The 25,503-nt window shown below is 41.3% G+C and overlaps 1 protein-coding gene across 1 annotated transcript in view; it reads left to right on the top strand.

Moving 5' to 3' along the window:
- The first annotated feature begins 269 nt into the window (after positions 1–269).
- The window catches only part of PARVA (parvin alpha), a 64,174-nt gene continuing 38,940 nt past the window's right edge, over positions 270–25,503 (top strand). Inside the window, exons 1-2 of the mRNA XM_085063094.1 lie at positions 270–287; positions 716–930. Coding sequence (XP_084919220.1) covers positions 795–930 — 136 coding nt within the window. The 5' untranslated portion in view covers positions 270–287; positions 716–794. The remainder of the gene's footprint in view (positions 288–715; positions 931–25,503) is intronic.

Below are 25,503 nucleotides of genomic sequence, written 5' to 3'. Positions count from 1 at the left end.
GCAGGTGTCCCTGCCCACGGCAGTGTGTTGGAAACTAGATGATCTTTAAGATCCCTTTCAACCCTGACCATGATTCTATTTTCCTATCGGTGCTGAGTGCAGGATGTAGAAACATCTGCTGGCAGCTGCGACCCTCCTATCCTTCAGGGCCTTCACTCAGGAGCAGTTGGGATGAACCGAGCTGAGCCCTGACACTCCGTCCACATCTGCCTTTAACTTTCGGCACCCCCATTCCTGCGTGGGCAACCCAGCCAGCCCCAGACAGCGGGCGGAGGATGGAGCGGAGGGTGAGGCAGCGTCCTGTGCCCCCGGGTACAGCCGAGCCCCCCAAAATCTCAGCGGGTGCCCCAGGCGGGAGCTCTCACAGCGCCCGGGGCTGCGGAGCCGTGTGAGGGGAGCGGGAGCCGTGTGAGGGGAGCGGGAGCCGTGTGAGGGGAGCGGGAGCAGTGTGAGGGGAGCCGTGTGAGGGGAGCGGGAGCCGTGTGAGGGGAGCCGTGTGAGGGGAGCCGTGTGAGGGGAGCCGTGTGAGGGGAGCCGTGTGAGGGGAGCCGTGTGAGGGGAGCCGGAGCCGTGTGAGGGGAGCCGGAGCCGTGTGAGGGGAGCAGGCCCTCCCCGGCGGGAGGGCGGGCGGGAAGAGGGAGGGAAGGAGCGGGAGAGCCGGGAGAGTGGAGCAGGAGCTGCCTCAAATGCTTGAAATAATTCCGCTTCCGTTCAGAGCCGGGAACAGCCTCCCACGGCACCGGGGCCTCGGTCCGTCTGCTCCGTCCCTCAGCGCCGGCGGCGCCTGGCCCAGCATGGCAACCTCCCCGCAGAAGTCCCCTTCTTCCCCCAAGTCCCCCACCCCGAAATCTCCCCCGTCCAGAAAGAAAGATGACTCCTTCCTGGGCAAGCTCGGCGGCACGCTGGCCAGGAGGAAAAAAGCCAAAGAAGGTAAAAATTAACAGGTTCGCATATTTCCTGGGAGTTACCTTAGTACGGGGGAGAGGAGGGAGGAGACAGGGGGAGAGGAAAAGGCTCTGGGGAGCGGGAGGAAGGGGCTGGCGGGGAAGGACGTGCGGGGTGGGGTGGGCAGGCGAGTGGCGAGGGAGGAGCCGCCCCGGCCCCGCCGCTCCGCCGGCACCGAGCGGGGCTGCTCCGGGGCAGAAATCCCGGGGTTTCTGTGGGGAGCAGCTCCCGGGGCCGCTCCGGGGCCACTCCCGGGCTCTGTGTAAGGGGCCGCTCCCAGCGCTGCCCTGTGTGCGGCCCGGCCGGGAAGCAGCGCTCCCAGCAGAGTGCCAGGCGGCCGGCGGGCCTGGGAACGCTCGGGGGTTTTCCCTCAGCAAGATTTGCTGTGCGGACACCCAAAAACTCGGTGCTCGGATGATTCACAACGCGCTGGGTTGGTGTTCGGCGTGGTCAGCACACGCCGCTGTGAGAAACCTGCGCAATGCACACAACTGATTTAATGTTCGTAGCACTGATGGCTCCTCAGGGGCTCGACACGCAGTTAGCCTTGTGCTAAGCAAAAAGCTTTTGCCCGCGACAGTGAACCTTTGCAGAGCGCCGAGCATGTAGGACAGTCTGGTTCTTTGTCCATACATGTGAATCAATGCCCACCCCCTGCTGAATTTGCCTGTGTGAAACCTCATGAGACAGAGAATTGGAATTTAACCTCGCTCACCCATTTTTTTTCCGCTGCTGAACTTAAATATTATGCAAAGGAGGCAAAGTCAGTTTTTCGAGCGACATTCATTGCTTGCAAGTGTGAGGAAGGGTGTTAGGCTCAGCAGCCCCTTGCTTCTCATGTGCACCTGGGCACTGAAACCAGGTACAGTGTTTCAGAGTAGCACCAGTGCTGTGGACAAGGATGAGACAGCTTGGGAGAGCACAGCCTCTCATTCTGTAGCTATCACGTCATCTTTCTGTGATGCTTGGCCCTGCTTTTTGGTTTAATCCATGTTGCACAATTGTGCTCGCATTATTTGGCTTTTTCTGGTCATTGCAAATGGACCAGACGTTGATGAAATAGTAAAGAATAGCAACTTCATTAATAACCCACTTTTTGACGTTATTCTGTTAGAGTATTTGTGACTACTAGCAATATTGAACTAGCAGCAATCTTCCTTGATGAGTCCATGTTGTAGGTATTATAAGAGATATTTTAGTGAGCCTATTTGTGGTGGTGTGGGTATGTCCATTATATTGTTGTTATTATTGTTTTTATTATTAAATGCTGTTTTCTGCAGTGATAGATGTTTGAATCACTAATCTCCAGCAAACAGATGCAGCAGTTACTTTTATCCATAATTTTGTAATCTTGCAAAAAGATGTATTCTGAGAAATCATACTTCTTCTGATTACTTTAATGTATTGATTAAAACCTGCACCTGCCATTTCATTATCACTGTTTCATTATCCTTTTGAAGTTTTGAAACTGCATTTGTGTTTCTCAAATTTCTAAGGTCTGTCTAAAAATAACAATGGTTTAGAGAGTTGGGGTTTTTTAATTAACTTTGTAGCGACTTCGTTATTATGGACAAAAAAGTCGTGTTAATTTCACGTTAGTATCCTTTTAACTTGGGCATGTATTTGTGGCATTTCTCTGGTGGAAGCATATATAGATGTGAGATTGATAGTATCCTATTTTATCTTTTTGGTTTGTTGATTTATTGGTTTTAACACATTCAGATGGCTTCAACCTTACTGTGAAGGCTGTCCTCTTCATGCGTCCTTATCTTTGCTAGAAATAAATACAGGTTTGCAAACTATTAACGAGTCACCTTTTTCCTTGCTGATTGTGGCCCATGTAGGTTCCATCTTATTTGTGCTGGTTTTTTTTTTGTAGGGCTCCAGGTGTTTTTGAAGCCTTGCTAGGAATTTCAGAGGTCAGATTGTTTGTTCATCTAGGCTCTGTTCTTAGGGATTTTTTTTTCCTGCTTTAACCAACCTGTGGCAGGTTTCCTATGGAGATGGGTCTTGGTCAACAGAGTGCATGTGGTTATTCAACTGTTTACACACAAGATGTATTGGAAAATGTTCAGTATAAGTCAGGATAAATGAGGGACAACTGAAAATTTCCATGTCCTGCAGTTGGTGTAAGTTCTGCTGTTACACAAAGGACAGCAATGTACTGATTTAGTCCAGTGTTCTACCACAAGGGCTTAGAACTGGGTTTTTAGTAATGCAAAAATGTTTTATCTCTTGTAGGGACTATGCTGGTTACACTTCAGTACTGTCTCTGCTATATGTGTAGTTAACTGTAGATGATACGTGATAACAACTCTGTGAGTTTTGTATTCATGTCATCAGCAGGCATTTTGATCATTGTGAAAATTACATTTTTATATATTGCAACAACAGAGCCAGTGCCAAAATGCTCCACCAAATGAAAATCCTTTAGGATCTGAAGTGACTTTATGATGAAAAGTAGCACAGACTGTTTATGAAGAGAGTAAAGTCTGTGTCGATTTAGATGTAGCAAAAATAGTTTATAATACAACATCAGACAGGATTTTGGTAATGACAATAATTTAGTTGTATAAACATATTAAAAAATATATAGAAAGCCTTTCCTGATGAAATTTAAAGTTCTTGACAATGGTAAGAGGTCCACCAGTGGTAGAAGTGAGGGTAGTCTAGACAAGTGAAATGAATTCTCTAATGTGACAGCACAAGTTTTTGATCAAAACAAAGAGAGTAACCTGAGATACTTGAGGTATCACACATGGTGTAAGCAGGGATTAGTCATACCATAAGACATATGTTAATGTGGAAAATACATTGCCATGAAATGTTAGAGAATATTCGATAAAATCTGGAATTTGAAGCTCAAATTTGCTTATGTTGTCATCTGTCATGTAGAGCCTCAGTCTGGTTTTCATTTACAATATCTCAGCACCAGTGGTGTAATTCAAGGATGAGAACATTGTACTTTAGTCTTCCCTGTGAGAGCATCTGCAGCTGCATCTTTAAATGGAGTTTACATTCTGTTAAGGTAGCAAAAATGAAAAGTTATTAAGTATGTTTGGAATTAATTAAATTAGCTTTTTAGTCAGTGAGAGAATTGTGATCTAATACTAGTATATTTGATGACCTGTCTGCAAACTGAGCTGCAGTGTGCAAAAATGATTTGTAGTTTTTTGTAGGGTTCCATCCCTTTCATGGCTGAAAGGCATTCAAAGACTGGGCCACCCCATAAATGCTACTGAAGGATCCCAGTCTTTATCTGTCAGGAGTTCAGATCCATAGTGGAGCTCATCATACTAGCAAAAAGGAGCCACTAATTAAATCTTTTGTAACCTCCTTGTAGTAGTCTGTACTGTGTACTAAAAGTATTTTTAAACACATGTAAGAAGAGAACAGAATGGCCTTTTTAAAAAAAAATGTGTGTGAGGGTGTTGTGTTATCTAATGAATTTTTCATGGGGGATTTAGTAAGGTCATGTGTGATTGTCCTCCTTGAATTTTCCTGGCGTGGCAATTACAGACACAGAAAATTCACTCCCCCTAATAGCTTACCTTAGCAAAGAATGTAAAGAATTGGCCCCTGACATGCTAATAAATCAGTGACACGTTTGGGAACGGACAGCAAAGTTCAGAATTGCTTAAATTGCAGAGGAGCAGATGGGAAACAGACAGCTTGGACCCATGAATTTGTTGGAGAGCAATTGTATGGGCTCAGTCAGTTTTCCAATTGATACGACATCATTTTCAGTAATTTGACTGCTCCTCTGCCTACTTTGTTTGGGGTTGATGGGCAGGAAAAAGAATGAATTTTCTGCTGTCCTCCACTTACGATATTTCTTCTTTTTGTGTTGTATGTCTTGTTTTGATTTAATTTTGGTATGTGGGGTCACAGTAGGCAGTATTCTCTTTGTGACTAAGGGAAGAGTATGTTAACAGTGTAAAATACTGTAGATTCTGGTGGTTTTTTATACTGACCTTACATTTCTTAATCTTTACTTTGTTTCCATCATGCACTTTATGGAATAATATGTAATTAGAAAAATCTAAGAATACAAGTGAGGGTAAATGTAGGGTGGTGAAAGCATTTCAGGTGTTTTAAGTAAAATGTTTGTCTTTTTGGGATCCACAAGTAAAGTGCTTTGCTGTGTGACTCACTGACAGAGGGATCATGCCTTAGTCTTGTTCTGAGCCTTTTACTATGAAAGTACTAAAAAGTATACAAGAAATGTTCTGCTAAATTTTAATTGATGTATTTGAACCATTTTCTTTGGACCTGTTTCTGCCACTTAATGCACGAGTGCAAATGACTGGTTTTTATGTCAGTAGATTTTTGTGCTTGTCAGTTTCTTGTGTGAGAGATTCTAGGCTAGCTGAAAAACTGGAGGCTTTTCTTCTGCTCTTGCCTGATGCTGTATTTAAAAGCAAAAGCTGGAAGAGCTGCTCTGTTTCCTACCATCATATTTGCTAATGTATCACATGAATGATGAAAATGAACCACTGGATGCTGATTTCATACTGGTGTTTCGAAGATGGCATGTGGTGTCTCCTGTGAAAATGAAGCATGGGAAAGGCTTTCTTGTCACTCTTACCAATACTTTGAAATTCTGTCTTTCACTGCAGGATATCCGTACATCAACCCTAGGCCTTCTAGTGCCATCAGAGTAGCTGAACAGCTGGTTTTGATGTCTGACATAATGTGTTTTACCACCAACCTCACTGCATAGCAACTGGAATGTGCTTATAATCTTTTCCCTATATGCTGTGCTGCGTATTTCTGTGTCCCTGGTGTACTGCCACAGGCACATTATAGACAGCTGCAGAGTGATGCTGGACAAAACCTTTTAGTATCTCCATTGAAGTAATTATTGCCTTGGAGCAAGTTCTCTTAAGTAGATAAAATACTTCTGTTCTGTGGAAGGAACGTGGAAAAAAGGAAAAATAGACGGGAGGTCCACTTGCTTTGTTTGTCTTCATTTCATTGCTTCAAGCCTTCTGAGCAGATCTATAGTAGAACAGAAACTACTCAGGAGGACAGCAGTGGGGTTTTGTTTCGATGCTTTGAAGCTGAATTGTCAGGGGATATCTGGGGAGGCCTCTGCCGTGGTGGTGGAAGGGATTGCTTGGTGGAAAGGAAGATAATTGCCTCTGAAAGCGTAGCTGAACACCCAACTGTTGCTCAGGCTGGGATGGTGATTGCCCTCCAGATGCAGCTCCTGGGCACAAATGTACATGACAGCTCCACCCTGCTTGAGGCTGTTTGGCATCTGTCGAGCCAAGCTCTGCTGGGTTGGAGCTTTTTTACCCCTCTTTTTTAATACCCTCTGCTTCCAGTTGGTTCAGAGAAAGATACGAAAATACTGTGAATGTGTTTCTGAGTCTCAGAAGCAAAAGATAATCCTGAAATTATTCTAAAAAGTTCTTTGTTTCAACCAAATATTAATGCAGGGTTCAGTCCAGTTGTGCTTGGACTGTGTCTTCCATGGACAACAATCAAATCTGTAGGAACATGCGAGCCTCAAATGCCATCTTTTTTGCCAGACAGTTTATTGAGTCTAAATCCAAAGTTATCATGGTAGAACTGAGTGTATCTGTGCCTGCTTTATGTGAGTGCCTTCTAGCAGGTGCAAAGGGCTTAGATCACATAGGATATGGAATTGTGCTGACAGTGCTGAGATTAACACAAAGCACAGCACTGCCAACCTCCTCCATGCCAGAGAGGAGGCAAAGGAGCCTGTGGTGGTGTCTCACTGGAGGCAGGAAGACCTATGCATGCAGTGAGGGGTTGTAGATGTAGTGTGAAAAGAACACAGAGCCAGGCTGTACATGATTAATTTCTGAAACTTATTGCTATGGGATGTTTTGGATGTCAGAAATACTTTTTAAAGGGTGTGGGCAGTGGGGGCTAAAAGTGGGTCTGGGTGGATCTTAGATGGCAAAGACCTCCACTGTTTCCAGTGGCCCACTTGCAATCATGTAGGCCACCACAAACATTTTGTGTTCAGAAATCATAAAATACCTGTTATGACATCTGTTAAGATTCTGAAGCTGTTATGGAGCTTATACAAAATTCTCTTGGTTTGCCCTTCCCTGTGTGTATTGTAAAGAAGACATTTCTGCCAGGGACCAGGGCCCTGGGCTTTGATCTCCTATTCTGACCCAGAACAGCCATGAATTCTGTTGTTCTTTGACTACCTGCATGAGGGCAGTAGAGTCAGCGAACTCCATCTTTGCATTCGATTTGCAAAAACAGCCTAAATTATGTGGGCAAGTCAGATGCTGCAGAAGTATACCTGAGTTTCCTGAGTTTTTGCCATTTAAATAATTCCTTCATGTTCTGAGCTGAGGTTTCAGTTAAAAATAACCATGCTTTGAACAAGTGGTTGAAGAGCCTCCAGGGCTTTCAGGTTACAGGATGGAGCCATGGAAAAGATAAAAAAACCAATTAGAGACCATCTCAGACTGATATACCTTTGTTTCAGTGCTAGTTTTTTCTTTACATCTCCAGATTTAACATATGCATTCCCTTATATCATCCTCATAAAAACATGTATCTGGTTTGCAAAGTGAAGGTGGATATAGCTAAGTAAAGCTGCAGAATAGAGCAAATAAGAGGTTCTCAACTGAGGATGAAGTTTTCATGATGAGTGTGCTGTCAAGAGAATCTGGAGTTTTAGAACTCTGCTGTTTCCCTTGGCGTTTAAAGGAATCTGCCCTGATGATAAGAGAAGACCCAGAGACCAAGACTCAGACCAGGAGAAAAGGTCTCACTGGATTTGATTACTGCTTGTGGGTTCTACATCTTCTGAAACCTCTCACCTTAGAGGCAGCTTCCTGTAAGTACAGGTTTGAGCTTCTTGGAGTCTCCCTTGGACACAATCTCTGGGATTTATGATAAGTTTTGTTTTCTTTCTTTAATGTCTTTCACAACGATTGAATGATGCCTGCAGACCAAATAGTTTAATACTGGTCTCTCTGCCTTTCTCACAGAGATTAAGATAAGGACAGTCCAGTTCTTTTGTTGTGTCACTGTATCCGAGATCAAGTGCTTCCTAATAACTTAATCCAGAGTTCTGCAGTCTTTTTCAGCAGAATGCTGATGTTACTGAAGGTGAAATCAGCAGTTGTAGGGACACAGTTCTTTGTGAAGTGAAACTTTAGAAAAGCAGTTGTTGAGGTGTACCTAAAATTGTGTTGCTTTTCCCTCTGCTGCTTCTGTCCTTTTCCTCCCCCCCCACCCCACACCAGTTCCTGTTAAAATACAGTTGTTGTTGACTTGTATCCCTAACAATAAGCAATTTTATTAGCTAAACTGCAGCCAAACCCAAAAGGAGATGATCCTGAGAGGACAGTTGACACTGCAGGTGGTCCAGTCAGTGCTGTGCTGGAAGCAGTGTAATGCTGTTTTGCGTGAGAGGATGAGCTGGAAGGCAGGATATTTTGCAGTGCTGCACATTTTCACTTGCAGCTCTTCCAAATGTGGGGCTGAAGACTTAGCTTGCTCTCTGTGTGTTCTGTGTGCCTTTTGCAGCTTGTAGTAGTTTCTGTGCTACTTTTGAGTGTGTGGCTGTAGTTGGAGCACTGAGTAGCCTTGCTCTCTTCATGTATCATCATGCATTTTCTGCTTGGTGTGCTAATACTTACTAATAAACAACATTACTTGGCTTGAATACCCTTGTCCCTGTTGGAATTGGGTGTGTATCTGTGTGTTGAGTGCACCAGTGAGTCGATTCACTTTAGTGACCAAACTGAAATATAAACAAAAGATGTCTTGGACCAAAAACAAAATCAGATCAACAGCCTCATGTGAATCCTTAGTGTACTCTGCATCTACCCCTTGACAAGCTGTGCACAGGCCAGAGAAAACCAAGGGCCAGAAAAAGAACCCAGGGATGTGACTGGTCAAGAGTGAGTTGTATTGGCAGAGCTGTATTAGGAAGATTAGCCACCATCTGTTCGCCCAAATCCGGCACCTGGCTCTGGACTGAGCCACTGTTCATCAAGCAGTGATCTTACTCAAAATATTAAAGAATTGCAGAGTTAAGTAACAAGGCTCTACAGTCCCAAATGTTCTAGTTTCCTTTCAGTTTTGTTGTAGTCCCTTGTGAAATAATTGCGTATGGTGCTATGAAATGTTTGTATCATATATATGGATTTAATACAAAATTAAAGAGAGCATATAGGTCATGACTTAGCAATACTGCTTTTCTTTTAGTCTTTGCATTTCTCTTCCTGACTTCTTATTCATCTTTGTGTTAAGCAGCATATAGTGTACCGTGGTTGACAATATGTTACTTTTTCTTGGGAAAAAAACACCTGGCATATATTTTTGTGAGTCATTCTTGATAGTTGCAGTCACGGTTAAGTCCTTCTGGCTTCTCTGTTTCCTGCTTAGCTTAAAGCTGCTCCTGTTCTTTGCCCTTCCTGCGGAGTGGTGGTGCAGTCTGTGGCACTCACCCAGTGATGGGTGATACTAGTCTTTATTCATAGTGACCCAGTGATGGGTGATATTAGCCTTCATTCATATGAAATCCCACTTGGAAGAAGGGACTTTAGGAGGAGAGGGGATGCAACAATTGTCAGTGAGCACTGTTCCCCTTCAGAAGCTCTGGCAGTGACTGAAGGGTGTGTTAGGGTGAGGAGGTGTTTATTTCCAGCCCAGTAGTGATGTCCCAGGCATGAAAATAAAATCTCATACTGCAAAAGCTTTGAAAGACTAAAAAATTCCACCTGTATCCTAAACATTATAATTTCCTGAATGTTCTTTACCTCAAGGTTTGTAATTTTCTAATGGAATGTGTGTTCACAAGAAGAAAAGGTCTGCCTCCACGTTTGTCTAAATCTCCTTGGGAGGTGCCAGCTATTTTCCACTAGCCACATATTTTGGTCATTTTCATACGGTGCTTGTCTGTGTTCACACTACTAAAAATATATAAAGCTCCATGTTACCAGTGATGCTTCGACATACCCCTTTTCAGACAGCATGCAGGTAGTGATTGCTGCGTTCTTTTCTGTTAGTACTCCAGCTTCTCATTTAGTGCAGAGGATAAATTGATGTTGCCTCTGATGGCCTGGCCGTTTGTGGGCTTTCTGGATTCTAAGAGGTACATGTTGATGTGTCAGTGCTGACCTGCCAGTTGCACTGCACTTCTTTAGCCCACAGTTGATTGTTTCCCTGGAATTACAGTAGTGAAAGGCTGCTGTTCGGTGATCACAGGGCTGTGGCTGACCACCTTCCTGGCTCAGGGACAGGCAGGTGTCACCCTCAGCAAACGGATGGGGTGCAGGCAGCCTACAGAGCATGTGTGCTGCAGGGGTGGGAGTTGCAGTCAGAATTTCCCAGACAAGAATGTCTAAATTGGCATGCCCTACTTAGCCAACTGTGAGCTGGATTAATGAAAGGGAGAGTTTAGACAGAGAAGTACTTTGGGTGTGTTTAGTGGGAGAAGAGATGTTTTCTTTTGTATCTGTACAGGTGGTCCTTTTGAAGCAAGCCAAAATAAGCTTCCTCACCTGGGTAACGGCCTGAATAGGTTGGCAGGGTGTGAATTCATCTTCAGCGTGTGTACAGAAAAGTGTAACAGTTTGCCAGTGCACTGCCTTTCATTTTTTTCTTAGCAAGTTTTTCTTTGGCCATCGAGTTAGGGTGAGGCCTAATTTTTTTTTTCTTAACCCTAGGCAGTTTTAAAGTAGCAAACTATTAATAGTGAAATATTGGTTTAGAAGAGCACTAATGCACAGGGGATTCTAGAGCAAACGAGGCAATGCTGTCAATGGTTCAGATTGTTCTTAATTACAATAATGGCATTATAGGAGCTGCAGTTGCTGTCGGGCACAAAAGAAGATAATGATAATGTCAGAGTGCTCAGAGTAAATGCAGTATAATGTATTGCAGTGCTGAATTCAAAAGATGATATGCCTAACTTGTCGTCAGAGTGCATGAAGAAGAAAAATGGTAAAAGATCAGAACACTTTTGTTGTAACTGTGTAGTTCAGGGATTTGGATTCTGTGGTTTGTTTGGGGTTTTTTGTGGCCTATGCTTTCAGGCTTAAGAAGAAATGTCAGGTCTCATGTGTTTAAATGATAAGTATTAATTTTATTAGAAGGTGCGATCACATCTGTCCTACCCACTTGGAATAAAGAACATCACTCTTGCTTTGAGAAGGAAATATCTATTGGCTCAGTACCCTCAGTCCTCAACACATCTGCTATTGATCCTGTCAGAATAAAAGAACATGAATATGGTGGACTTGGCCCCAAGTCAGAATTTGCCCCAGTAGCCTCTGGAAATATGTCCAGATCTATTTGATGCATGTGATCCCTATTTTATAATGAGAAAAAAAAATGTCTACTCTGAGTTTTAAGTGAGTTTCAAAGCTGGATTTGAATTTTATGGCTAGAGGCCAAATCTGAACTGCAGGACTTTTAAATATTTTTATGCTGTACATAAAACTGCATTAGCTGTGCATTACTGCAGAGGAAGAGACTTTACTGTTTTACTGCAAAGTAAAACATGCAGTAGAGCAGCTCATGGTCTTGCATTCTTGTCACTGCTTTGTTAGAATTCTCAGTCATACATAAAGAACACATAATAAACTGGAAAATAGTGGTGGTATTTCTCATTATACCACGAGTGTTCAAAGTGACTTAGTGTCTTGCATAACTCGTAAAACCTTATTGCAGTGGTGAGTTGAATTGAAAAAAAAATTAACAGCATCCAGTTGATTTGCAGCGTTATTATTTTGATCATTTTTAACTGACTTGAAATAGTTACCTGCAAATAAATAATCTTTAACTGATTTCAAAGAGTTACTCACTGATTATACGATCTATATAGAATCCAGATGAATATTTTTTAGGAGTTGTCTCATGCACAAAATGCCAGCATGCAAACACAGTTTTCCCTGAGCAGCCCGCAGGGTGCAGGTGCTCTGTAGGGCACAAGGTGGCTCCAGCTCACGAGGAAAGCTGGCGGGAGCAGCCCGAGTGCCAGGAATGAGTTCAGAGGAATCAGCTACTGCTGTGTCAGAATGGAGCTCAGCAGTTCTCTGTGCACGTCTGCTAGTCTGAAAATGAACTGAATCTGAATGGCCTTTAGAAGAAAACCGTATCTAGCCTTAAGAGTCAGACTAGTAAATTTAGATTGCATTTTGGGTCTTATATCTCATTTCTTAAGGAGTTACCCCAGTGGATTTTATCAGACATTCTGCTTTTGCCCAATTGAAATGTAACAATTCTGGGCAGAACAGCATTGCCAGGGTAGGCTATGGAAATAAACAAGAGTTGGAATGTACAGTGAGAACACAAATGTAAAGTACAGTAGGTAGAGGATAAAACAGAGATTGAAAGCTTAATGAGAAGGGGTTTTTCTTGGTTGGTTGGTTGGTTGATTGGTTGGTTGGTTTTTTCAGCAAGCAGGTAAATTTAATGGGTAGAGGAGAGAACAGAAGAATTTGATAAGAAAACCCCATATTATAATTAACTTAATAAAAAATTATTTATGTCTCTTGGTGGTCTTGTACCCTGTAAAACAGCATTTTTGTTTCAGTCTCTTAGAAGTGAATTGCTTGTTCATTTCTGTTTCCAACATGATATTAGCTGCTAATAGTCTCCCCTTATTCATCTGACTGGAACACCTGAGAATTTTAAAGTGAGGTCAGAAAAAGAGAAGTGTTTGTTCTCCCTGCACCATCTGCTTGGGGCAACTGAGGCAGAAAAAGGTGAATTGATTTACTCATGTGATCTTCTGTAGGCAAAGAACTGGAAGGGAGCAGTGGTCTCCTCATTTCTGTGTTTTGCCTTGCTCCATTAGACAACGTTGTGCCATTCACAGTTTTTGTTGGTTTTTTTACTCTCTGATGCATGTCTTGATACAGTTTAGATTTTTATATGAAACAACTTCTAAATGGTTGGGTTTGTTGTTTGTTTTTGCAGGTTTTTTGTATGTGAACTAAGTAGGAGTTTCCTGGGGTTTGAATTTTTAAATATGCTTTACATATAGTAGCAGCAGGCATTATATTAAATAAATATATGAAGAAATAGCATTTCTTAGTGTGATCTTTGCCTCTATCCCCAAGAAGAAAGGTTTGGTTAAGAGGTTTAAGGTATTTTACTTGATAACAGTCTTCCTCAAAGTAATGTCATTATTTGTTTTAAAACAAATTTATAAATTAACTTCGCTTCATTATTTATTTTAAAAGTCTTGACATGTATAGTTTTCTTCTCTCACATCTAATGTTAAATACAGTGAAATAGATCAGGTACCAGACATACATAGGGTTAATGTTAAAATAGTGCAAAGCACCCTTTTGGCTTAGTAGATTCTTTGTATTTTCATTTTTACAAATGAATTGTATCAAAAGTTTACTGCAGGCATGATTCTAATTAGTAGCTCTCCATATTAGATCTAATCCCTTTGTTCTTCATTCAGACAGAACGCCCGTTAGGGTCAAAGAAGATTTTGACTGAATAAGGCATACAACAACTGGCTGTAGTTTTAGTACATATAGGGCCAGATTGTGGGTCAGGGCCAGCTTCAAGTGTACAGCTCCAGTGATTCCAGATCTTGTGCATAATAGGCAGATCCTTCACACTGTTATGACGGTACTTTATTAACATGTCAAATGCAGGAGAAAAAAGTCTGACAGTTTTATGGCTGCTCAGAATCTTGTTAGCAGGTCTTGGTGTTTTGTGTTTCTGAACTGAAATTATGCAAATATGTCTTCAAAAACATTTCCCTGTTTTCATGAGAGAGTGAAGAAAATAGAAGTAATCAAAATTTGGTATTAAATACTCGAATAGTTCAGCCAATTAATAAATCTGCCATTGCAGAATAGAAGGTCTGTGGGCTGGAGCTGGCTCTTAACTTAATGTTAACTTACATTTAATTAGCCAGACCAGATGGAAGCTGGCTAAGCTTCGCATGAAGGCTTGTGGGAGAAAGACATAATCTTCCATTTTGTCAAAGGAACTAATACCACAGATTAAAGGTCGGTGTTCTTTTCAGAATTTAAAGAGTGGATGCACAGTGGCTGACAGCAAGAAACAGCAAGAGCACTAACAAATTAGCTTAACCCCTGGATGACTAGTGTACCACCTCTGCTTTATTTGCTCCCCCAGTTCAAACCACCGGTCTCCAGTTTCAGTAATAAATCCCAGGGAGATAAGAATGTCTGTAAATTTTATTCTTTTGTCAGGGAAGTGGAGTTGTATGTAGGCAGTTAACGTGGATAGAGAGATGAAGTTCTGGGAAATGCATTCTTACTCAGCAGAGTAAAACTTCATGCTGTTCAGATGCTAAGCACTTGGGATCAGTCTGACAAACCACTTAATTCCCCGCTTAACAATAAGCATGCAAGGAGACAAGTCAAGGAGACAAGTCAAGAAACCATTCATGTGCTCAAAGAGGTGCATACGTGGATCATGTCGGAGTACGGCGGAGCTTAAGGATTAAATCAGGCACATTCTCTGCTACAGCTTGGAAGTGTGGTGGAAAGAGGGAGTGGATCTGTCAGAATGAACCTTAAGCAAAGCTGCAAAAAATAGCATGTTTTTAAAAATGAGGAAATTCGTGTCCATTAGAAAAGCAAGCAAGGAAGAAAGGGGTTAGGCTTGTGCTAATTGTGTGAGCATTTAACCAGTCCTTGGGGATACTTCCCAGTGGCTTCAGCAAGGTAGGACAGAGTTCTTTCCGAGGTGGAGAATAGTAACACTCATACCAAGAAATTAATACCTTCTTAGAATTGCTATGAAACATCAAATGCTTGTGCAGAAAATAAGGTACCCTCAGCAGTAACTAATTATTATAACTTTGGTCTGCCATCTTTGTGTATCTTACTTACAGTGGAAATACCTGTGCACAGGTATTTCCTTTCCTTGGGAAAGGAAGCTGGGAAATAAGCACCTGCTGTTTGAGACAGGTTTATGCCGGTGTTCATGTACAGCAGTAGGGAATTAAATATCTGTTGGACTTTCCCAGCTGGAATGGAAGCACCTGTAGAGCTGGTGGATGTCTTTTCAACACCCAAATACATAGCAGATCTAGGTGCTTAAGTTCCACAGCCATAGCCACTTAAGTTCCCACAACGTATAAAATCCCTGGTAGTCACAATGCATTTTAAACACTTAGAAACAAGCCTTTCAGAACATTCTGGAGCTTGCTCTGCTGACAGTCCCAGGAGAGAGGGCTAGGGACCTGAATGAACATGAAAACTCTGTAACCTGTTTATGATTGCCTTGTGTGGATGGCGATTTGATGCACTGAGGTGAGAAAACCTGGGCTGCTGTTTACTGTAGCCTTTTTAGAGTGTGGATAAACACAAGATTCCAGCACCACACTCTGCAAGGTGCACAGATTAATAAAGTTAATTTTAATGTGCAAAGCTCTTTTACTGTGTCATCTGAACTGGAGATTTGGAATCGCACTGTGTACTTTGAAAGCTGTATGCACATGTATTTGTATTGATGCTTTCACCTCTTTTCATATTTTTAAATAATTACGTACTGGGGATGGAAGAAGAATGATTTTGCTAGTCAGTGTTTACTAGACCACATTAACCTACAGTTACCAGCTAGTGGCAATGGAGATACCACAGTTATTTTCCATTTTGAGTTACTGACATATTTCAGATACCATTTAGGGACAAAATATTTGAAGGAAATGGTAAATTTTAAAACCATTGTAGCTGCAAATGATGGAATCAGCATTTACTTATCAAGTAACTCATTTCATGTATTATAAGCCCAGAGAAGTGTAGGAGTAGGTAGTGCACTTTTGGGAGAGGTGTAGGTAGTATGAAAATATTTATTTTTATTTTCCTTGTCAGGTAGAACTTAACAGTGCACATCTAAACTCACCTCCTGTTCTCTGATAAATGCCCACTGCCTCCTCTGGAATATACAGTACAGCGCAGTAGGATTTGTCCCAACAAGTACATTTGGAGAGAACGTTTCTGGGCAAAGTCATTCATGCCTTTGATAAGCATGTCAGACATCTTCAGGCGGGGATCACACTCAGTTTTCTAAGTGCACGGGTACAAATTCTACTTTCGTTAAACTCAAAAAACACTGTTGAAATCAGAAGAGTTTGGAAGCTGCCCTTTTCAGGGAAGTACTGTGCAGTGTGAAACTTGCCAAAAACTAATGGATTGTTTGCAGGAAATTGGAAGTTAAAGTGCATGAGTCAGTCAACTTCAAGGCTGAACAGTTTCCACTGAACTTAAATAATGAATGCCAAAACCTAGAGACAGAACAAGCAGCTGCAGTGGTTTTCTTCAGTTGTTTCACCCAGGCACTGTAAGGGATTTAAAATGTAGCAGAGTCTTCCTTGTCTTTTAGCTCATCAGGCTTTAAAAGTGTTACATACAGTGTTGTTGCTGACACGGAAACCTTTGGACAAGGTGCAGCAACCCAAGCATTTTTATTTTTGCTTCAAAGCAGTTACTACAGAGTATTGACTAGAATGTGCAGTTTCAGGGATTTCATCTGCAGGAAGCACCTACCTACTTTTGTAAGGTCAGCCTTCAGAAAAGGAGAGGATAATTTTTTTTGTTAGAAGTGATACATGTTAGCTTCACCCCTCTCAAAGTACTCAGGTCATTTACTTCTACGTGTGTACAAGGATTTCAACATACTTAATGAAATATATCAAACATTAGATAAAATAAAGAATAATTCTTAACAATTTTGATTTGTGACAGATCTTATGCCCAGAGCATATTTGTGCAATATACCACTTTTTACCAGGATGCTAAATAAATCTAAATATTTGTAGGAATGCAGGAAAGGAATGAGGAGTTTGTGTACATGCATGTGGCTTAGATTTCTTTAATTTGAATTAGTTATTTGATGTCTGTGCATGTAAAGAGTGGTTGAGGGCATGCATGGCTGAGTCAATGCTTCGTCCTATTCTATGCTCTTGTTCCCCAGTTCTCTCAATAGCTGAACCTTCTGAGCATTTCTGGATTGGAGATCACTGAGTGCAGCAGAGCCTTGGGACTTTGAGTCTCATTCTCATGAGAGATGCTTCAGATCCTTAAGCACCTTTTGTCCTTTACTGGACTCTCCAGTAATTCCATGTGTCTCTTGCACTGGAGAGCCCAGAACTGGGCACAGTACTCCAGGTGTGGAAATGCAGGTGCAAAGCTCTCCCCTGTGTCTAAATTTTCCACCATGCACAGCATTCATGCAGCTCTTCAGCTGTTGTGTGGACAAGAGTGTGGGCATGATGTTTTAAGAAAATTTGATTATTTTGCTGTATGAAATTCATACGAAGTTGGCCAAATGCTTCTTGGTGAGATTTACTCTGAGTATGCTTAACATTGTTTAGAAAAGCAATTAACCACTTTTTCAAATAGAGAACAGAATCAGAAGGGAGAAAATATTTTGGTTTTGTTTTCTTTTTTGATCTCTTTTCAGTTAGATGGAAACATGACTGAGGTTTTCAAAGGCAGCTGTAGACTTTTGCTGTGCTGACTTCTGTTACCAAGTCTAAGGAGGTGCCCACCTAGAATATGCCTCATAAATAATGGGTGCAGACTTAGCTGTGTTAATTTACATGCATGTAATTAGGTTCACCCTCAGTTTTAATCTGAAGCTCTTTCCTGGCATATTTTATTGTAAGGCCATGTGAATACTTGCACAAGAGATGATGATCATGTGGGAGTGAGAATGATCAATAAGTTTGGAAACAAGGTACAGTCACTCCATTCAAAAAGTGGTCATAGGTTCCTGCATTAGCTTGGGATATTTAATTATTGTGTGCCTCAGTTTCCAGATGTGTGAAGTGGAACGGTGATAGGGATTAAATCTGGAAGAACCTTTGAGCTTTCTCGATGAAAAATGTTAAGGGTTATTAAGTGTGAATGTGGTGAAAGGCTTAGCAGACAGGTGTGGCTTAAAGAAATGGCTTGAAATCCAGCAATTTAGTTCTAGGTTTAATTGAAAGTTGTAATCCCAGCAATTGGTGCCAGTGTCTTCTAGGATTTAAATCCAGCGCACTGGAGCATGTAATTTAAGGCTTTACAGAACAGTATTAGTGCTTATATGTTTATCACTCAGCACGTGTTAGCATTATTCCTGTGGAATGCTCTTAATTAAAATCCAGGAGTTGCTTACAGTGCATTTGATGCTCGCTATCGTGAGCACTCAGTCGAGTTAGCAGCAAAATAAATTTAAAGGATTGATTTTTCTTAGAGCTACAATATAATTGGCAGATGCTTTTATAACCATTGTTGTCATTAACGTACAGAAGGTTTCAGCAGCAAATTCCTTGTTGATCAAATCACTTCTGTTTTCATTTTTCAAATCCTAATATTAGCTTAAGTAGGAGGAAAGGTCTCTCAGTTGGTACAGCAGAAAACAGGATGCTTTTGCAGCAAAATAGCCATTAGGGCATGCCTAGTTTACACATTGTACTCTAACACGTTGTACTTCAAAACTAGATTTGTTTTGGAAGAGTTACGTTCAGAAAATCTCTTTGTAAGTGGGAGAAATCTGTTGGTCTGTTTTTGAAGGCAAGGAACACACACAAAAATAAGGGGTTTGTAATATAGTACTGCTTTTTTTCGGAAATTGTACATTGTTTTGGGGGACCTGGTGTGTAGTTGGTGCTCACTAGATGGGGTTAATTGTTTCAGTGTGAGCAACCAAAGTTTTAAATATGAATTCTAACTTTTTGACCCCATTAATCATAAAACTGCCTGACCTATCTTGCTTACTGTATCATTGCGTTTTAAAAAAAAAAAAGATGAGTCATGAGCATATATTAAATAAGACTTTTTAAAAAAATAATTTCACAAAAGTGCTTCTTGCATCTTAAAACAATTTTGTAAGCTAAGAATGCAGCATATGTATGTCAGTACATATTGCAGTGGGCTTATGATATAATAGCTTCAATGAAAATTAGATCTAAATTAGAGTAGACTTTGAAAAAGGGTTGTGGGCACATGTTTTTGGGAGTGGCTGGAAGAGCTTGCTATAGGGGAAGGTTCAGCCCTGTGTGTGCTCTACCTAGTAACCAGATAGGGTGATGTTTCTAGTTAAAGCAAGATGCAGAATTTAAAGCAAGGAACCGCTGAATATGAAAATTAATTTTTGTGTTTACACAAAAAGAAAAAATCCAACTATGCTCTAATTCATTTTCTTTGCTTTCCTTTCCAAAAATATTTTTAGAAATTAAATAAAAAGCATTGAACTATTTCAACAACCAGTTGGTTGTGTGTTTTTTGGTTTTGTTTTGGATGTTTTTATTGTTTTGTTTTGTTTTGTTTTGCTTTTTATAATGCCATTAAAACTTCTTTGGAGGATAACAACCCTCTTGAGGACCAAAACCCTGCCCTGTTACAGCCAAGGCTTAGAGGGCTTTTTTAACCCGCTCTGTGCACAGAAATCACAGAATCGAGAAATCATGGAGCTGAGAGAAAACTGAACAAAGACCCGTGACAAAATCTAATTCTTTCTGTTGCTCAGTTCAAAAACAAGAGTGTTTTGAAGTCTGTGGCCTTTTAGAAGTGTAAGAATATTTAACTCCTGTATGTCTCTGGAGCTGTTTTGCTTCAAGCCGTGAGCTTGCTGCCATTCTGTATTGCAGAGCGCTTCATGGAGCTGAGGTGAATCCTGGCACTGCTCCCCTGGGCTGTGATTCCCCTGGGAGTGGGTGGATGGGGAAACTGAGGCAGAGCCATGGTCTGCCTTCTGGAGCATGGAGCACAGCCAGCTCCAATGCTTCCTTTGCTCTTTGGACTTTTGGGGTCACTTTTTTGTCCCTACCAGCTTTCCCTCTTCCATGTTATTTTGTTCCAATGCTGCTTTAACTTTTTTCTCCGAGAGAGCAGCCACTTGTTAATTTACCTACAGATAAGAAATTGTGTGTACAATTAGCAGAAGCCTTCTTTGGTCGTATTCACCCTTATCCCCCCCCCCTATTTTCCTCTAATTCCTGGTGACCCTACTTTGACTTTTATTACCTTTTAAGAAGTGGCAGAATCAGGCCATTAAGCTGAAGTGAATTATGAAATACTTAACCCTCTTGTCTCCCCTCTGAAACACCAACCGCATACATACCAGTTACGCACAGAGGGCTTTTTTTGTAGAAAAAATTGACATCTGAGTGTTTGTCTCTAGCCTGGATTGCGACATACGTAAGATACAAGAAGGATAATACCAGAAACTGAATTTTCTCCTGGTCTGAATCCCTCATGTCTCCAGGACCTCTACTTTTACCATTTTAAAAATGAATTTTGGATTAAAAAAATACACTGTGGGGTTCCACACTTTATTCAAGGAGTTAAAAGTCTGGAGCTGTGCTTGATGAGCCAGATGGTCTTCAACAGTAACATTGTTCATATTGTTTAGATTATCCTGTTGCAAGTACAGTGCCTCGTTTACCTTTTATGGAAGAAAGTGTGGAAAATTGACCACAGATGTAAGTAACCAAGAATGATGGCTGAGGCAATTCTTACCAGGCCTCCCTCTCTAACACGCCTGATCCTGCAGATAAAAATAAATAGAGAAATGTGAGGCAGCATGAGAAATATCTAGTGTTACCTATTTAAGTGTTTAATTTGAGCTCTGCGAACTACTAAAATCTTTATTTTCTTAGACTGAGATTTCTTCATATTGAACTGGTTTCAGTCTTTTGGTGTCGGCAGCCTGAATGTAGATTTTTATCCAGGTACTAAATAGCACATCATTATATATTTTTTTCCATCCTGGTTGAAAAAAAGGGGTGTGGGAAGAAGCCAACTACGCTGACCTCAAACACAGTTTATGGTCCAAAAATCTTCATGAGAAGATTGGTGCCCATTTTGTGCTGTAATGAGAGAGCACAACTCCCCATTAATATTGATTTGATTGGTATCAGAAGCAAAGGCTGCACCAAATTAATTAGAGGTAGCTCATTGTTACTCCTGATAATGGGCTGTTGAGTTAGTGAAGCATCTTACAAGTCAGTTTCAGATTGAAATAAACTTTTTTAGACAGGTATCTCTTTTGTGCAGTATCTGGAATTGGAAGGCTCAACAGAACAAAGGGAAAATGCTTCAAATGAAAGCAATAAAGCCCTGTTTTATAAAGTCCTTTTGTCTCCTATCACTTTTCTTTCTCTCCCTCATTTCCTTCCTCTTATTAGGAGCTGCTGTCAAAGTGCATTTACTTATGGCAAGTGGTTCCCTTCGGAGCCCCTAAGCTGATAGTGCTGCATTTGCATGCAGGTGCTGCTGTGGAGGGGCACTGCTCTCGCCTGGCCTTTCGCCTGCCCTGGCAGAGCAGAGAGAGCTGTAATTATAAACCAACAGGTTTGCCCTGTGAGGGGCCAGGCACTGAAAATCTCCTGTTTGTTCTTCAGCACAGCTTGGCTGCCTGGTGCTCTTTCACAAGGTGGTAGATTCCTTTGACTATTAAAGGCAACATCTTCCCTTTCTTGCACTAAGCTTTGATTGATCCAGGAAATATTTTCTTTTGCCTATGCAGTGCTTTTAAACTCGGTTCTGCCAACACTGGTTTCTAGAAGCGTAGACTATCAGGTTCTCTTCCTAATATTGTTTAAAGACTTTTCAAAAATTGTCAGGAAGAAATGTTTTACAGGGAACAGAGAAGGCTGGAGATTATGGTGAGAAATACTCAATCTAGGATGTAATGTAAAATCAGCAGTTAACACTGGAAACAGATTTCTAAGGCAAAGTTCAAACTGTCACTTTAGGGTACCACTAAGTGGGACAAGAGGGAGTCAATAATAATTTTAGTATTTTTAATACCTACATTCAAAATATGATAAATTAGATTGGCAACATGGGGTGCTGTTTTTCATCATTTACCTGTCTGGTTCTGCTCTCTGCAGGATCTGGAAAACAGGATCACTTGGACTTAAGAGGTCTGGCTCTATGCCTGCAGTTGTAGGGTGGAGAGGGGGAAATCCACTGGGAGGAAGAGGCAGGAGCAGCACCAGAGTGGGAGAGTAGAAAGGTGACAACAAACACGGGCCTTGGAAGGAGAGATGGACAAGGTGAGAGAAGTGTTCAGGAGGTGAGCAGCTTGAATCAGGAAAGTGAGTGAGAGGAGAGTGATGTGGGTGAGAGTGGTGTAGGTGGGGGGCTGCTGCTAACGTGGACTAAGCCTGTGCCTGGGAACCAGCAGCCTTTGAGCACTAATCCTGTTCTGAGGCTGCATGCAAATTCTCTTTCTTCTTTTTTTTTTCTTTGTGTTTGTTTTCATATTCATGAAATAGTGATAATGGCCATTGTCTGCATCAAAGTGGTATCAGGAGGCTTAAAGTGCCATTGTAGTTCTGAAACAGCAGAGATGTGTTGACCTTCCTTTGTGCCCACAGTTGATAAATGCTTACCTCAGTGACAAATTAAGGGTTTGCTTTCTTCTTTCTGAGCAACCACAGCAATGAAAAGGGTTTGGACACCATCCTGTACTACAGCAGACTTGTTAGCTTAATTGCAATCGGGCTGCACAAGTAACAAAGGGCAGGATTCGCCTGACATGCCTTGTAGTACTAATGAAAATGGAAACATTTGAAGAAAAACAGAAGCTTTCAGGTCCTGGGTTAGGATTAACTTGCTCACTGATGTAACATTTTGCAGCCGACTTCTAAAACTGATCCAGATCTGTCAGGTCAGGTTTTGTGCTTGAGCTGATCATTCAGCAGGGAAACTTCACCTGTGTTTTAACTCGTTCAGACTAGAAATTATTTGAAAGATTGACTAAAGACTGAATGTTAAAGACAGTTGTTTTAAAGCAAGTCTTCCGAGGGATGAACACAGATTTCCATCTATATAAAGCTGCCAACATATGATTCACGAGACCCCAGAGATTTTCCGTGAGATAAAGCAGAACTATTGATTTCTGTTAGTTCTCTAGAGAAATGAGATGAAAAAGTTTTTATTGTTGTCTGGGCAGGACCACTCCAAGAGAGCAAACAGGATAAACACCAGTGCCACGCAAACTCCCCAAACTCCGATGAGCGAGACACTTCTCTTTTGTTGTCATAAAATATCCTGCAGAGGCAAGTGCTGAGGACACAGAACCCCGAAGAATTTGTCTGTGGAGACAGATTTTTACACTTTTTTTCAGTGAAGAGACTCTGTTAAATTTTACAGGAATGATGCAAAGAGTGCTTAATCAGTGGCAGCTCACCAATACAGTGATTCCTAAGTTGGTCCCTACATGGTAAAGTCAACATATCTATGGCTAGAGCTGCACTGTGGTTCTTATGAGCCTGAATCACAAGGGAAGCAAATTATCCCATTCAAATCAGTTTCCTTGTAACCTTTCAAGTGTTGTGAAACAGGTCAAATAGACCCTAGAAAACACAGGTTTGTGGATTTAAAAGCCTAACTAGTAATGTGTAGAGAAACTGAAAAGTAGCCTCTTTTGCTAGTTCTCTTCAAAGCAGACTGTGAACTCAAGTAGAGCCCTGTAAGACACGCAGGGAAGTGTTAGGTCACCCAGATCCTGACCACCAGATTGCTCCCTGAATGGACCATGTGCCTTGAACCCTGACTCTACCACTTCTGGGATTAAAATCCAGAGCTCAAATATGTAGAATCAGTACTAGGTTTATATGGTGGGTTGTAGAGTTACCTTTTGTCTCATGATTCCAGAGTGTGCCCATGTTATAGAAGTGCTGTATACTCTTGAAAATAGACAGTCCAGTTCACTGGAGCTTTCATGCCATTCCATAGCAGCCTACAGAAGTCCAGAAGTAATTATGTTTGATTTGGAGTTGCCTCAGTAGGAGTTAGTCACTGGTTCTGATCAGCAGGCTGACAGCAAAACAGTAGCATGTATACTCATGATTTTATAGAATCATTTGAAAAACTAATGGAAAGTCAGGTTACTGAATGTGGAATCAGAAATAGTTGGTGTGCATGTGATGGGTGAGATCTTCCTTTTTCTGGTATCTCTGTGGTATTTTGACTTGTTGCTCTTTTATAAAGGTAAGTCTCGAGGAGTGAAGCTGTGCTGCTGAGGAACTGTGAGTACAGAGAGCAGATTTCTCAGCAGGACATGAGCCCAAAGCTCCAAAAAGCCTCACTTGATTTGTAGAACAGACTAAAGTGTTCTGATGAACAGCCCAACGCAAATACTACATTTTTAAGTGGTGTACCCTACTACTCCTTGTTTCTGACAGATATGCTGGGAATTTCCTTTTTAACAAACAATGCCTGTCTTGGTAGAAGCCTGTTTCCATGACTAAAACTATGATGAGAGCATCCTAGTATGGTTCCAGGAATAACCTACACATTCAGCTCTACTCTGCCAAGAACCCAGAGACTGGTTATTGAGATGAATGGTTTTGGTTAATGTGCACCACAAAGTAGGAAAAAAAGATGCCTATATATTTTAGTTCATAGATAATTATCAAGAAATTGTGTATAAAGAAAAATAATGTATGGTTGGGGAGCAGAAATATAAGCCTTGAACTTCCTATCCTGAAAATATAAATCACTGCAAGTTTTAAAGCACTTGCATGACTCATATGCAGAGGTCACAGACCAAATTTGCTGATGGAGGCAGGATGAAACAAATTCGGCTTCATTTTTATGATATTTTTCCTGCTGCTCTTAGCTTTTTATTTACCCAAAGTAATATAATTTTCCAGAGAAGTGTAACAGATCCAACATATGGAACTGCTATCCACTGCAGTGCTTAGGTGCAGAACTGAATGGGAACAGTGGTGTGTCAATAAATAGCTTACTGCATGTCAGGGAAAGTAGTCTCTCAGGAACCATATTGCCAGCTTGGCAGGATTCTGGAAACGGAGATCTCGAGTGGAATTGGGGTAGTAATGCAGTCAGTGAATAGGGCCCAGGTCTAGAGGAAATCCAACTCCAGTAACATGAACACTAAATGGAAGGCAGAGAGAGACTAACAAGAAAGAGGCACTTGTTAATGTGCAGGTCTATAAATCAAGGGGTTTTTCCTCTTGCTCTGGCACAAATTTTGAGCCAATTTTAGTGCATCCCTACAAGTTAGTACACTGCATTTTTTCACTTGAGAATAGTGTCATGACACTGAATAAATTACTTGGTAACCAATTGTGCAGCATTTACTTTTGCTGAGTAATATTTTTGTGCCACAAGAGAAGTCTGCAGGAGTTATGATCCAGGTCTGATCTGCATACTAGTTTCATGCTGCTGAGATTCTGTTGACTTTGAGGTTGTTTCTGTATTCTCAGTAGCAGTGCTGATGTTTAGATGTTGATCCAGCGTAGCTTAGAAAATGAGAGTTTTTCCTGTATTCAGTTTAAAATGTCAGCACATAACAAGTCAAGAAGTCTGGCTCCAGGTGAAGGTTTTAGACCTGTGTGTGTCTTGATTTAATGGCAAGGGAATGAGACTACCTTGTTGGGAGAGAGAGGCTGTATTATTGAGTGTCCCAAATGATCAGATTTTGTGTGCATGTATGGTTGTAAGTTCAGATTTTGTTTATGATATAAGATATAAAAAGGAGTGTGTATTTATAGGTGTAACATCATTCTCTTTCTCCGGCATGTTTAGGGGAAAAGGCAATGTGCCTGCCTGTATTTAGTAACACTTGGACCTCGCAAGGTGC

Source organism: Lichenostomus cassidix, chromosome 5, assembly GCF_008360975.1.
Source record: "Lichenostomus cassidix isolate B80296 chromosome 5, HeHo_3.0, whole genome shotgun sequence".
In the NCBI taxonomy this organism is placed as follows: Eukaryota; Metazoa; Chordata; class Aves; order Passeriformes; family Meliphagidae; genus Lichenostomus; species Lichenostomus cassidix.
Note: the sequence above shows the minus strand (reverse complement) of the source record. Positions and strands in the feature narration are given on the sequence as shown.